Below are 14,445 nucleotides of genomic sequence, written 5' to 3' on the forward strand. Positions count from 1 at the left end.
TGCCCCATATGATATTTTGTCATAGTAGCCCAAGGTAGGTAGGTAAGTAGGTCGAGAGAGAGAGAGAGGGAGAGAGAGAGAGAGAACAAAATTTCCCTATAGATTCAATAGATGACAGATACCTACATATATATATATACACATATATATATACACACAGAGAATAGATAGATAGATAGATAGATAGATAGATAGATAGATAGATAGATAGACAGACAGTAGATGACAGATTAAGATAAGTGGCAGATATATGATAGCATAGATGACAGAGAAAAAGACATGTAAATATAGACAGGCAATAGGTAGACATAGACAGCTATGAATACATAGCTTAGAGACACTGGATAGACTGACAGATAAAGATGAATAAACTACATGAGAGTCACACACAGCAGAAATATCACAGCAACCATTTTTAAATATCATGGTTTAAAGAAAATCCACATTCTCACTGATTCTGTACATAAGCATGAGAGAGAGCAGCCTTGGCATTCTCACAGATGTAAAATTGCTACCTAGAAAGACATTAGGACGGTGGCTTCCAAACATCCAGTAAGTACTACAAGGGAAAACCAGCTCAGATCCGGTTCTTGGTGCTTTCCTGATACTGCCTGTCATGTGAAGCTGACATCCTCTGAAGTGACCCAATGTGTTCCACCTAGCCACAAGAGCGGAGCTAGGATAGATCTCAATGGTTGCCCGGAGTACCCTGATTCTATGTCATTACCAAGATCGTTTGATTTCTTGCACACAGGCTCCCCACAAGCAAGGACTCCAGCTCTGACCTATCATTAGAGGGAGACTTGGTCATAAACACTACTGAGTCAATCTAAGACATAGGCTTCCAGCAGAAGCACGGCACAGCGGGTGGCCCATGGGCTGGGGATGGCAGTCACAAGGCGAGGCACTTCTGTCATGTGCTTCTCTTATCCCAACTCCTACCCCCTTCCCTGCTCAGTGCCTATCCCACTCACTCCCAGTCCTAACTAGTGCTGGGGGAGAAGCCAAGCAAAATCTTTTAGACACCAAGGACAGCAACTGAACCTGGAGGTTCAGTCCTAGTGGTTTCCTAAGATTCTTGAAGCCACACCCCCAACCTGCTCATAGCATTGAAGCCCCTCCCCTTGCAAAGAGGCGAGGGTAGAGCAGGAAACAGAGCTTCTACAGACTTCTGTGAGCATTCATTCACCCCATTTCACCAGAAGCCCAGCTGTTGAGACAAGATCTTAGATGCTGGAAATTTCCAAACTCAAAATACTAAACCCACCTAGAAATAGATCAGAAAAGTCTGTGCCTGCAGTTAAAAAGAACACTCCCCAGGGGGTCTGAATGTGCAGTTATACTCTTCAGTGTTGGCCAGAGATCACTACAAAATTCTCTTTGCTGGAGAGGCCTGGACCACCATGACCCAACTTCAGGCAGCATCTGCTCTATCATTAGGGGAACATTCAGTCACATTCTGAAAGGGCTGTCTCCCAAATGGGTTAGCCAGAAAGAACTCTAATTTCTACTCATTATAACCCCCCTTTATCATCAGCCACAGCAGTGAGATTTACTAGTGGCAAGGAATCAAAATGAACAACTTCACCCAACAATGGCAGCAAATCTGAGGCAGAGCCCTTAAAACCCAAAGAAATAAGGGATTGTATCATTGCTTGGGAAGAAATGGGAAAAACGGCTACTCAAAGAGGTAAAGAATGGGAGATACAGAGTTTCGAGGGAAGGACTTAGGGCCAGAGCTATTAACCAGAAGGAAAAAACACATCTCCTGGCCAACCACTCCCCAAGGCATTCAGTTTTACTTTTTAAGTATTGTGCACCATTTATTGTTTGTGTGTGTGTGTGTGTGTATATCCTACATGAGCAGCACTCTCTGTCTCTCTCTCTCTCTCTCTGTCTCTGTCTCTGTGTATGTGTGTGTGTGTGTGTGTGTGTGTGTGTGTGTGTGTGTGTGTTCTGCTTGAGCAGGTGTGTATGCAAGCTACAGTGGATGAGAAATGTTCCCCACAGTCACAGGTATCTGAACATTTGGTCCCCTGCTGGTGATGCTGTTTGGGTAGGTTTAAGTGTTACAACCTTGCTGGAGGAACTATGTCTCTGGGGTGTGGCTTTCAGAACTGAAATCCTCAGGCCACTTCCAGTTTGCTCTCTCTGCTTTGTGCTGATGACTGAGGAGTTTTTCTCCTGCCACCATGCCTGTTTACTGCCAGGCCTCACCACTATGGACACTATTTCTCTGGACCCATAAAACAAAATAAGATGTTCCTCCTTTAAGCTGCACTGGTCACAGTATTTTATTATGGTGACTGGAAAGTAGCCAACACAGAAGACAAAGGGAACTTCTGGATCCTGTGTGTGTGTGTGTGTGTGTGTGTGTGTGTGTGTGTGTGTGTGTGTGTGTGTGGTGTTGCGTGTGTGGTTTGTGGTATGCATGTGTCTGTGTGTGTGGTTTGGGTGGGGGGGTGTTTTGGCTTTTAAGATGGAGTCTCTCACTGGCCTTGGGCAGCTCAAGCAGGTTCAGCTCACTGGTCAGCAAACCCCAGGAATTGCCCAGTCTCCTCTGTACTGAGATTACAAGTATGAACCTTCCAACCACACCCAGCTGCTGCTGCTGCTTCCTCCTCCTCTTCCTCCTCCTCTTCCTCCTCTCCCTCCTCCTCCTCTTCCTCTTCTTCCTTCTCCTCTTCTTCCACCTTTCCTCTTCTTCCTCCTCCTCCTCTCCCTCCTCCTCCTCTTCCTCTTCTTCCTTCTCCTCCTCTTCCACCTTTTCCTCTTCTTCCTCCTCCTCCTCCTCTTCCTCCTCCTCCTCCTCCTCTTCCTCTTCCTCTTCCTCCTCCTCTTCCTCTTCCTCTTCTTCCTTCTCCTCCTCTTCCACCTTTTCCTCTTCTTCCTCCTCCTCCTCCTCTTCCTCCTCCTCTTCCTCCTCCTCCTCCTCTTCTTCCTTCTCCTCTTCTTCCACCTTTCCTCTTCTTCCTCCTCCTCCTCTCCCTCCTCCTCCTCTTCCTCTTCTTCCTCCTCTTCCTCTTCTTCTTCCTCCTCCTCTCCCTCCTCCTCCTCTTCCTCTTCTTCCTTCTCTTCCACCTTTCCTTCTTCCTCCTCCTCCTCTTCCTCTTCTTCCTTTTCCTCTTCTTCCTTTTCCTCTTCCTCTCCTCCTCCTCCTCTTCCTCCTCTTCCTTCTTCCTCTTCTCCTTTTGTTTTGTACAAGTTCTAGGAAATGAACTCAGGTCCTCATGCTTGCATAGTAAGCACTTTAAATGATTAAACAGTGCAAGGCCTCAGGCCGTGTTGAGGGGAGGAAAGGTATCTGTTGACCACTAAGTAGAGTGAAGTTTCTGATGTGACTACACATTCCTTGTCCATTTCAGAAGGAAACCCTTCTACCCTATGACTCAGTATGGAAGCTAACCAGGGCCAGCTGCATCCCCACACTATAGAAGGTAGGTAGTGAAGAATGCAGGCATTCAGGGAAGGGTGTGATTTCCATGCTGCCCTTCTCCAAACTCTAGGAGGGTCCAGAATCTGTGGAAGGGACAGCTACCAACCGGAGAAAGAGAAAATGGAGGCAAGGAGCCAGGTCTTCCACAGCCCATCAATATCCACCATCCCCACTAGAACTGCTCTTATTGGTCCTCTGTCAGATGGGCGACAACGGGCTGTCCAGGACCACAGTAACACAAAGTGCAGGAGTCAAGCCAGAGTAGCCAACTCCCAAAAAGTGATAGGCAGAAATGGTCAGAGCTCAGCCCGGCCCTCCAGAAGCGTCTGCCCCATTTACTCAGCCAGGATATAGAACACGGGATCTGGGTGGCGGAGGCTCTTAACTACTAACAGGAACTCTGAGGCTGGGACACTGAATCATAGAAGCCTGTCACTTGTTCACATTTGAAGGTTGGGGAGACCTGGCTGTAGCCCCAGCCCCAACATGTTCCCTGCAGCCCCATCACTAACTCCTGGCTCCAATCGTCATTCTCACTAATGGAACTGATGGAAGGTTCCCAACAGTCTGAAAACTCTAGGGAAAACTGGGGAGTTTTGGTAGCATTTAAAAACTGAGACTCTCCCAGATCTGTGTGTAATTTCTATGAACAGAGTAGAGACTGAGATCTAGGAAGATGGAGATCATCCTTTCCTAAGGGGGATTGATCTTTAAGGCTGTCTGCCAGATCAAAAGAGGATACAAGAAAGACACCCTGGTGAATCGTGGTAATTCCTACAACACCCTGAAATAGATCTAGCAAGGCATACAGGAATAGCCTAATGAATGAATTCCAATATCCTATCCAGCAGGCTGGTCAAGCCCAACACTCTGGGCCCCTTCAAGAGAGACTCCATTTGAGACACGATGGCTAGACCACTGGGAAGACTTCTGCTCTCCCCCAGGATACTTCTCTCACTACTGTCCTCTGCAACAGGTATCAAGTGATTGGCCCAGCCATGGACGAAACGTTCCAGTCCAGCCACCCAGTGACACCTGAGCAGGTCTAGAAAAGGCCTTCACGTCCTTAGGTGAATCATGTGACTTAATCCATGTGAAACTTGGGACAGATAAGAAGCTGAGAGGGAGCAGGGTGTGCCACTCAGACAGTACATTGGATAACGTGGCTTTCTAATCACCAGACCACAGGCAGATTTTGTGGTGACAACTTAGGTCCTGGACTTAGAAGCTTCAGTGTGATGTGGTTGGGCGTTTTATAAACACTTTCTAACCAGAATCAAATGAGCACTACAAAGGGAATAATCAAAGTATCCATTACAGACACATCCAGATTACACTGTGTGTTCACACGTAGGCCGGCCACAGGCGGGGAGCAAACCCAAATGCCACATGGATGAACAAATGACAAGCAATGGATATACCACAGTGGCATTCCTGAGCCACGTCCTCTCAAGTTTCCTCCATCCACAGAAAGACCAAGGACAGGCCCAAAGCATCTGGGAAAGGCTTCTGGGTCCATCGAGGTCTCTAGGGACATGTGACTTCCCCTACAGCTACTGTCCTCAGAGAGAAAGTTCTCTTTGCCATGGGACCATCAAGAGAGTCTCCGGCTCAGGCACAAGAACAGCTCAGGGAAAGAACCTTCCTAGTGCACAACCACAGGCTTACACGCCCAGATGATAGCAGAGCTGACCACAGCACTGGTGTTGGTTGGGGTGACTAAAACTGCCATTGTCATCAAAGTGAGCACTAGATGCGCAAATGTCTTTGAAACATACCTAGTGGTCACACAGTATCACTCAAGTCTCCTCGGAGTTTTCTTTTATTTACTCAGCCAGCCAGCTGGCTCATCCATCCCTCTTAGCACTAACACTGGTTGGGTGGGAAACTTGGAAACAAAACTAAGTATCTCAATGGACTCACTACAAGAAACAAAGTGTCACAAAGTATGAGATAAAAGTCCATCTTTTGCCAGGATACAGAAGTTATAGTCTGCAGGCAGGGGGCACCTAAGGTCAACCTCAGAGGAAGTGAGGATTCTCACAGGCAGATGGAAGGCCAGTCAAGAAGTTAATGGGAGTCGAGGCTGGGTAGCAGGTTAGCACCGCAGTGCAGACAACGTGGGTTGCCTTCTCTGAGCAGGAGGGGCCCACTGAAGGATTCAGAGGAAGGAGATAGCAAGAGCAAAGCCTGGAGAGAAAGATTCCAGCCACAGAGGGCTGTGGCCAAATTACAGGAACAGAAAGGAAACGTTGAAATCGGCTGGCTATAGAGACAAAATGCACTGGAATGACCAAAGATCCAAGAAGGCTCTGGGAAACAAGCCAGCGTGACCATGAGGCAATGCTCTGGAATTGGGCACTGGGGACACAGCAGAGGAGTCACTGGGTGCACTGAGCCCAGGTTCCATACCTCCAGGAAAAGCCTTGAACTTAGGTCAGCAACAGCAACTTCTGTCCTTGGAGATTTGGCCTGAGAAGCCAGCAAAGGCTTCAGAGAGTTGCACTCTGTATCCACACAGTAAATCTGATAAGTCAACTAATTCCGGGTCCTTTTTTTCCCCTTTTTTTCATCTTACTGAACATGGGTGGACTTTTCTTGTCATCAAGTCTTGTACTGGCTATTTTGTTGCAAACTTGACAACATAGAATCCCCTGGGGAGAAAGAGCCTCAACTAGAGAATTGCCTCCATCAGATTGGCCTGTGGCCAATGATTAATGTGAGAGGGCCCAGCCCACTGTGGGCAGCACCATCCCTAAGTAGGCAGGCCTGAGCTATGTAAGGAAGTTAGTTAAACACCATCCGAAAGGAGCAGGAAGCAGCATTCCCCCAGAGCTTCTGCTTGAGTGCCTGCCCTGACTTCTCTCAAAGATGGACTGTGACCTGGAAGTGTAAGTTGACATAACCCCTTTCCTCCACAAGATGCTTTTGGTCGTCCAGTGTACCACAGTCACAGGAAAGCAAACTAGAACACACCCTGAAACAACACAGCATGGCAACAATTTTCCCCCAGCATTTATATTGTACTGGGAGCTATGAATAATTTAGAGGTTATTCAAAGTCTCCAGGAAGTCGTGTGTAGGAGACATGTAAATACTATGCCACTCTTACATAAGAGACAGTGTGCTCTCAAATGTTAGTATCCTTGTGGGGGTCACAGAACCAATCCCCATTTTCCAAAGCAGCATTCCAGTCACCCCCACAAGCAGCCACCTCCAGCCACCACCATGACCGTGGGGCCAGTCTGGATGCCGCCAGCAGGCAATGTCTGGGGTCTCTGCCCACCCATCCCTGGATGGAAAGGGCAAAGGGCATCCTACCACCCCACACTGGGTCCCTCACAAAGATCCCATTGTGTAAGACCCAACAGCAGCTTGCCTTTACGGTAACAACACTCTCTGCTAGTAATCTGGTGATGTGTCACCTTCTTTACACGGGAACATTCGGCTGCATTTTCTTCAGCAACTAGAGCCTTGCCAGGTGGAAAAAGAACCTCCAGGGACAGGAAAACCAAAGCCAGCAAGGAGAGAGGTGAAGATTCGCACAGCTGTACAGCTGACAGGGATTAGATTAGAGGAGGTATGAGAAAGAGAGGGAAGGGGGCAGGCAGTCTCTGTGCCAATCTACCCAACGGCTGTTTCCACCATAGGCAGAAGCTCATCACCTTTGCAACCGAAAACACCCAAAGCTCCCCTTCTGGCTCAATGTGTATTCAGGAAGCCAGGGGCTCTAAAGAAGCAGGCACTGAGTTACATGAAGCTATGCCCCTGCCCGGCAGAGCAAGCTTCAGCCACACACTTTAGCCAAGAAGAATGTATGTGCACCCAGAAAGCAGAATACAGAGAAAACACCCCGACTTCTCACCTGCATCATTACCGCTCCTCTCCTGGGGAAAGGCAGTGAGCTGCTGGGAACCCTGTCCTCATTGGCAGCCATGATGATTTTTGCAAGAGTCATGGCATTTTTCACCAAATTTGACAGAGGCTGGGTGTGACAACTCGGGGCCCACCTGATCACCCTCACTCAGACTTTCCCCCTCTCCACCTTCTGCAAGGTGTGGTTCTACCCAGGATTTACAACCTGTGATTCAAACTCAGGACCTTGAATACGCCAAGTGCTATTGCTGAGAGATGTGCTCGGCCCTTGTTCTAGGATTGTTCATCAAACCCCCTTGCTATTAAACTAAACGGACTGCATCTTGAACCCCCATTAGCACTACCACATCCCATCCAAAGAAACAGAGCCAGCCATTGCACCCTCTCCCCTAGTGGCCATCAAAGAGGACGATGCCTCCACCTAGGAAAGGAAGGAAGCCCACAGGTGCTGAGTGAGGGAGTGAGAAGGCCAAAGAGACGTCAGGGTAGCAAGAAGGGATATGGCCTGCCGCAGGGGAGGGTTGGGAGGGGACAAGCTGCAGCAGACTGGAGCTGTGGCTCAAGTCAAGCGCAAGGAGAGAAGGAGCAATGGCAGAGACAGGAGGAAGTGATAGATGGTGCGTGTCAGGCTCTCCTCTGGTTTCTAGATGAATCTGAGAGGAAACAAGCCCTTCTGCACCTGCAGAGCAAAGGACAGGTGGCTACAGGAAAACAGACATATACTTATGTTTATGTTTAAATATATTTATACATAACTTACACATAAATATATTTATACATAATTATATTTGTACATAAATTTATATAAATTATATATGTATTTAGTGCATTGCCAGTGTAAGAATGGGAAGGACGTTTTATTAGCTATGTAAATACTTATTGTACAGATAAGATCTAATGCCCAGCAAGTTCGTGCTGAAAAGAGACCCAATCCCTAGACTCCTGATTCCTAGTGATGGGTACTTTTTGTCACAGAGGCATGGTGATGCTTCCTGTAACCAACCACCCCCTGGGGAAATGTTGTTTGTGGAATTCTAATCCTCAGAGACCAAAGCATAGGCCTCGGGCGTCCACCTCAACTCAAGGCTGAGGCAGGCTACCTCCCTGACTTGGCCTTTCTAGCTGATGTCTGAGTGGTCTGGGTTTCTTTTGGTTCTTGATACTCAGAAAAAGGGGTGGGGGCTCAGGAAGTGACCACTCAGCCAGTAGAGTCCCGAGCAGCCAAAAAGACCAGCAAGCTAAGGTAGGGGTGTCCATGAAGGGCTCTCCCAAGAACATCACCCCAAGTCTGGAGCAAAACAGGGCAGCAAGGACCTGCCCTGGAGGGTCTGTCTGGGAACAGAGGGCTGTCTTCCCAACACTTCAGATTGAAAACCAGGATGGCAGGAACACCAGGGAGCTGGGTACAATTTAAAATGCAGGGGACACAGGACATTGTTCATCTGGTTTCAGAGAAATGATAGGATCCCGAAAGCCACAGTCATCACTGAAAAGCACCCCGAAAGACAGGCTTCAAAAAGCACAAACTGTGAGGCTCTTTCTTTCAGTGTTGATCCCAGCCCCACAGTACTGAGTACTGACTTCTGCCTTTGGATAAAATCCCCTTTCTAACAAAGGACTCTGATAGGCCACTATGCAGCTGCCCCACCTCCCCCGACCCACCAGTCAAAAGGCACACTGGAATCAAACCACTCACGGGCGAAGCGTGAACACAGCTGCTGTGTCTGCTGAATACACTTTAGACTTGGTTGAACCAAGAACACAAAACCCTGAGAGGGATGACGTAAAAGGGCACCACTGTGGGTGCCTACAGCGTTCCTATCTCATGGACAACTCCTATCAGTGTCTCTTGTTCTGAGCACAGTAGCCTAACTCATTCAGTGTCCAGAGCAGGCTAGAAAGCACTCCCTTGACGGCTTCCTATCATTGGAACGGAGCTTTCAGGCGAACACTCCAATGCATCTGAGTATGGTAGCATATGCCTATCATCCCAGCATGTGGGAAGCAGAAGATGAAGGGAGAAGATCAGGAACTAGCCTCAGGTACAGCATAGAGGGATTGCAGCCAACCTGGGCTACCTAAGACCTTGTCTGAAAAACTAACAAACAGAAAACCCTTCCTTTATTCTGTCTTCATTCTGAGAAGAATCCTTAGAATTTTTATAATCTAATATTTATGACTTCAAATGCCATATTTTCACAAGCCAGGCACATTTTGAAGTGAAGAAGGACAAAAGTGTCAAAGCTGATAAAGCAACCAGGCCTCCTCCCGTCTCTACAATTCCCCCAAGCCCGTCCTCAAGCTCAACTGTAGCAGTGAAGTTTAGCAGAAATTAGGGCTCCGGAAATAAGACAGTTCACTCTCAGTGGCCTCCCTATTGGTTAAGTCAAAGCTCTGATCAGTTCACCAACGGCAGATTCTAGTGACAGACTCATTTCCACACTGCCCCAATTCAGGTTAAAGGAGATGGTGTCCAAGCCTTACTGATCATGGTGGTTCCTCCGGCCAGGGCTGCCTTGGTTCCCTGGAAGAAGTCATCAGCTGATGTCATTCCCTGGTCTGGCATCTGGAAGCGAGTGTGCACGTCAATTCCTCCAGGGATCACCATTCTGGAGTGGGCTTCGATGGTCTTCACCCCTCCTGGCACAATCAGGTTTTCTCCTATTTGCCTAAGAAAGCAGAGGTGGTGAGAGAGGTGCCAGGGAAAGGTGGGATCAAATCGGGTCTGACATCTATCTGTCTTCATTAAGCTATAAGCACACCTTCACTGCACGATGAGCACTTTTTGGGTCATTGCTATAATCTTTCATGGGAGCCCCACCCATTCCTCATCCTCATAAGCAGATGCAGAATGAACTAGGAAACTAGGCAGAAGGGCTCATATTATCCGAGCACTTGAAAGGCTGGCATGAGGATTGTGTCTAGTTCAAAATCAGCCTTGGCTACAGAGTGAGCTCCTAGCCCACCTGAACTATAGAACTAAAGAATGAGGTCCCTGTGCCTAAACGGAACTGACACGGGGCAGCAAACTCCCCATTTGGTGACAAGTCATCAGAAACCTCTAAGACTATGACAAAGCCCCCAAAACACTTGTATTAACATTCTCCTGACAGCCCCCATTCAGCTGGTTTTCCAATAACAATTCCCTCTAGAGCCCACTCTCTTTCCCAACATCTGTTTGCCCTATTTTCCTTTTCATTGTGGGAAAAACGGAGGTGGACAAGTGGAGAGGGAGAGAGAGCAAAACAAGGGGAAAAACAGAAAAGGAAAAAGTATAGCATTGTAATTCCAGCAACTGCAATGTGGAAGCAGGTGCTATGGCTTCAGATAAAGGTAGGAAAACAAATATGACGATGGTGGGGACACGAATCACATCCATTGGGGGAGGGGGATTTGTGGCAGCTTTTGTTTGTTTGTGAGGATTTTCTGTGCTGGGTTGTGTTGTTTGAGACCGTGTCTCTCTACAGAGCCCCGGCTGTCCTGGTACTTACTATGTAGACCAAGTTAACCTCAAACTCACACAAACAACCTGTCTACACCTCCTAGGTGTGGATTAAAAGTGTGTGCCGCTACACCTGGCTGTAGGGCTTTATTTTTGAGTCAAGATCTCATCATCCAATTTTTAAAAAAATTTTTTTTAAATTTTACCTCATCTTTTCACCAATTTTTAAAAAGAAAAATTAATCAAGGAGGAGTTGAATTTTTCAGACAAATGAACTATACTAAAAATAGCATCGGGCTGCTCCACTCCAGGCCAGTGTCCCTCAGCCAGACCCATCATGCTCTCCTATGATTGGGATGCCAAAGGAATAAGAAAGTCATAGCCTGTGATTGCTCAGAGCTGGGACTGTTACAGACAAACACACATGGAGAAAGCATTAACTATGGAAACGTTAAGACCCATTTTGGCTTCATAAGTCAGGGTGTGAGCTTCCAAGCAATCAGAGCCAGCCCAGCTCACCCTCCTCCAGACTCACTTGCTGCTGGAGTTTGAGGAACACTGCTTATTTAAAAGATGTCACTCGGCATGATGTTTGTCTTTGAGCAGCTGTGCTCTCTCTCCAGAGCCTGTGAGCTGTCCCCAGAGGAAAGGCATAAAGATATTGTTGTCCTCTGTTCAATTTACCCTCCAGAGTCCCAGGATACCCAAACTCAGAACCCAGTGCACAAGCAACACCGGGTGGCCTGACTTGTGCTGGGAACCACTTCAAGAATTGAAACGTAGGGCTGGAGACATGGCTTCTTCAGAGCACTTGCTTCTCCTCCAGAGGACACAGGTTCAATTCCCAGCATCCAGAAGGCGGCTCACAACCATCCTGTTTCACAGGATCCAATGCCCTCTTCTGACTTTCAAAGACACAACAGGCACAGACATGGTGCACAGACATACATAGAAGAAGCATATTCATATACATAAAATAAATCTATAAGGAAAAACTTAAAAAAATAAAGAAATAAAATCTAAAATCCTTCCAGGATTAGGCAATCATTTGTCTGAGTTGCTGGTAATTAACTCAGTGTCCTGTGACCCTTCCTGACTAAGCAAGCAGATATACATCTTAACAGGACAGGCTGCATTCACATTTATATCCTATGCCTGAGTACTCCATCCCATATAACTACAGTGGAGCTTCTCACAAACCAAGAATAGGAGCTGGCAACAAGAGGCTGTTGTGTCGCCTCTGTTAAAAATAGTAAATTACATAAGACCTGGGTGTTTGTGTGTGCCATGACTTGGAATTCTCCGAATCTGAATTCCCAAATTTATTAATTACCACTGTTAAAAACAAGCTTAAAATATGCTAAATTGGTCACTTTGGGGTTTTTGGCAGTGCCTGACCAATGCCAGATGCACATTCTACCAACGTTACAACATTCCCAGCTCAAGCCCAGTGACTCTTGGAGTCATCAAAGCTTGAGACTATTTACATGAAAGGAGCTGAAGCTCAGGAACACTCGTGTGTGTGTGTGTGTGTGTGTGTGTGTGTGTGTGTGTGTGTGCGCGCGCGCGCGCCTGCACATATATACCTTCCCATAGCCATGAATTGTACTTACTTGATCAACCCATCTTCCATGTATATGTCTGCATAGAAGGACTGGTCATCATTCACAATCTTGCCACCTTTGATCAGAAGACGATCGCTCTGTAACAGAGAGGGGAACAAAGTCAGACGCATAACTGCCCTAGAAGCATCAGTCATTCCTGAGGAGAGGGAGGTAAAGGGCACATTGATTTTTGGAAGGTACCTTAACCAAGGTGAACCTACTGGAGGCAAGCTGTTCGTTGCCTGATTCATCAGAAGCCACTGGCAATGCTCACCCCTGACAAACAACCACCTTTTAAAGAACAATTCAGACCTGAAAGCAAAAGGGCAATTACAGAGCATCTCAGCAAAAGAAGACAATGCTTCTGAAATTACTTTTGGCTAAACCTCATCTTTTACAAAATAAATAATTAAAGAAAATTCCACCCACATTTAGGAAAGTCATGTCTTGGCAAAGTTTTGGTTGGGGGGATGGAAAACAGACCAAAAGTCTGTTGTCATAGCATATGCTACACAAACACAGGATCACCGGCCACAGCAAGTCTTCAGCTCGGCCCATCCACTCCATGCTCATTTATCTGTGGGGTGAATCACAGCAAGTGCAAGGGAAGGACTCTAAAAACACACACCCATTTAACAGGTAAAGAACAGAGCTTCATGATCGATTAGAGACACGGGGGATTTTAAGTCTAATACCACTACAGATGGTTGATCCACTGTTAGGTTAAAAAAAAATATTAAACGATAATCCAACTGAGAAAGCCTAGTGTGTGTAAAAGAAGAAAGGCTTTGTTCTGATGCACAGCTATCCAAAATCTCGTGGGCGGGATGTATGCAGTGTCACCAGCTCGGGCTGGGTGGATGTACGGGTTTATTATTTCAGAAGAGATATACACTGTACAAACAGTGCCCGTTTATTACGCTGCTCCTTTCAGAACAGCACTCATCTTCGTAACAGTTAACCCAGAACTAATCTCAGCGAGTGTCACTTGCATTTTGCAACTACCAAGAAAAGGAAATTATAGTTTCCTTAAAGTATCCATATACTGCTACAGAACAAAGAAAACAAGATACAGTTACACACAAATGTAGCCACTATTGAGCTTGGAAAATATTTTTTGTTTCTGTTACACTGAGAAGCAAGATCAGTTTAGTTTTACACTGTAGGGTCATCCATTCAGGTGAAGGGACTGGGAAAGCCCTTGAAAACAGTCAACATGCAGAGGGTTAACCAAAAATCTTTATTAAACCTAATCTTTATATCATGCTATCAGAGCCTTGGAACCTCTCAGAAGTGAATGGAGCAAAATTCTATTACCGTGGGGAAACTGAGGCTCAGTGAGCTTAAGCCTGCAAGGATCCCTCCTTTTCTCCCCTGAGGGGATTGTCTGTTGTCTAGGAGGCAAGAAGTCCTGCCCTTTACCACCTCCCCTTCCTCACAGCAGTACCTGTAGCAAAACATAACTGTGAATCCCCCAGTCAACGGGCGGGAGAAGAGGTCGGAATTATAGTCTGTTCAATCTAGAGCCTTCTAGAAGCTGGCCACAGTGACAGAGGGAGAGAGCCAATAGGTCCTAGGGCACAGACCTAGATAACTTTAAAGGATGGAGGGGGCGCTCTTTTAAAAAGTGGTCTTGTCGGTTGCCTCTTTTCCCTTCCATACTGTCAAAACAATTTTGTCTTGATCGTGCACGAAAACAGCAAATCGTGAGGTTTGGTAGAGATCTCCCAACCCCCCACTGCCCATATGCCATTCTTCAGCGCGGTGAACATTTACCATTGCCTCCGGTGTGTCAGCCCTTTGGGATCTGGTACCGAAGATTTGCGGGCGGGGGTTGGGAGATGGGGTGCCTTGAGAAAAGGCTAGTACCCACCCTCTCCTAAGAACAACTCAGCCCAAGCTAAAAGCCCCAGGCACACGCCCCCTCCTCTGGGCAACAGTTCCTACTTCTGCAGATGGGTGTGTCCTTGTGCACCAAGGAAAAAGAGGCCAGGGTCCCAGGGCCCCAGAGACAAGCAGAGCAAAAGCTCCTTCTCAAATCCGGCCTTAAAACCCATCTTCCCTATTTGAGATGCCTTTGAATCTGCG

General features: G+C 47.0%; 1 protein-coding gene across 2 annotated transcripts in view; it reads right to left on the minus strand.

Annotated features, from left to right (window-relative positions):
* Dpysl2 (dihydropyrimidinase-like 2) overlaps positions 1-14,445 on the minus strand; it is a 106,025-nt gene that overhangs the window by 51,520 nt on the left and 40,060 nt on the right. For both annotated transcript variants that reach the window (NM_001105717.2, XM_006252097.5), the window contains exons 2-3: positions 12,367-12,455; positions 9,796-9,980 (exon numbers count right to left, since the gene is read on the minus strand). In NM_001105717.2, coding sequence (NP_001099187.1) covers positions 9,796-9,980; positions 12,367-12,455 — 274 coding nt within the window. The remainder of the gene's footprint in view (positions 1-9,795; positions 9,981-12,366; positions 12,456-14,445) is intronic.

The sequence above is a fragment of the Rattus norvegicus genome, chromosome 15 (assembly GCF_036323735.1).
Source record: "Rattus norvegicus strain BN/NHsdMcwi chromosome 15, GRCr8, whole genome shotgun sequence".
NCBI lineage: Eukaryota > Metazoa > Chordata > Mammalia > Rodentia > Muridae > Rattus > Rattus norvegicus.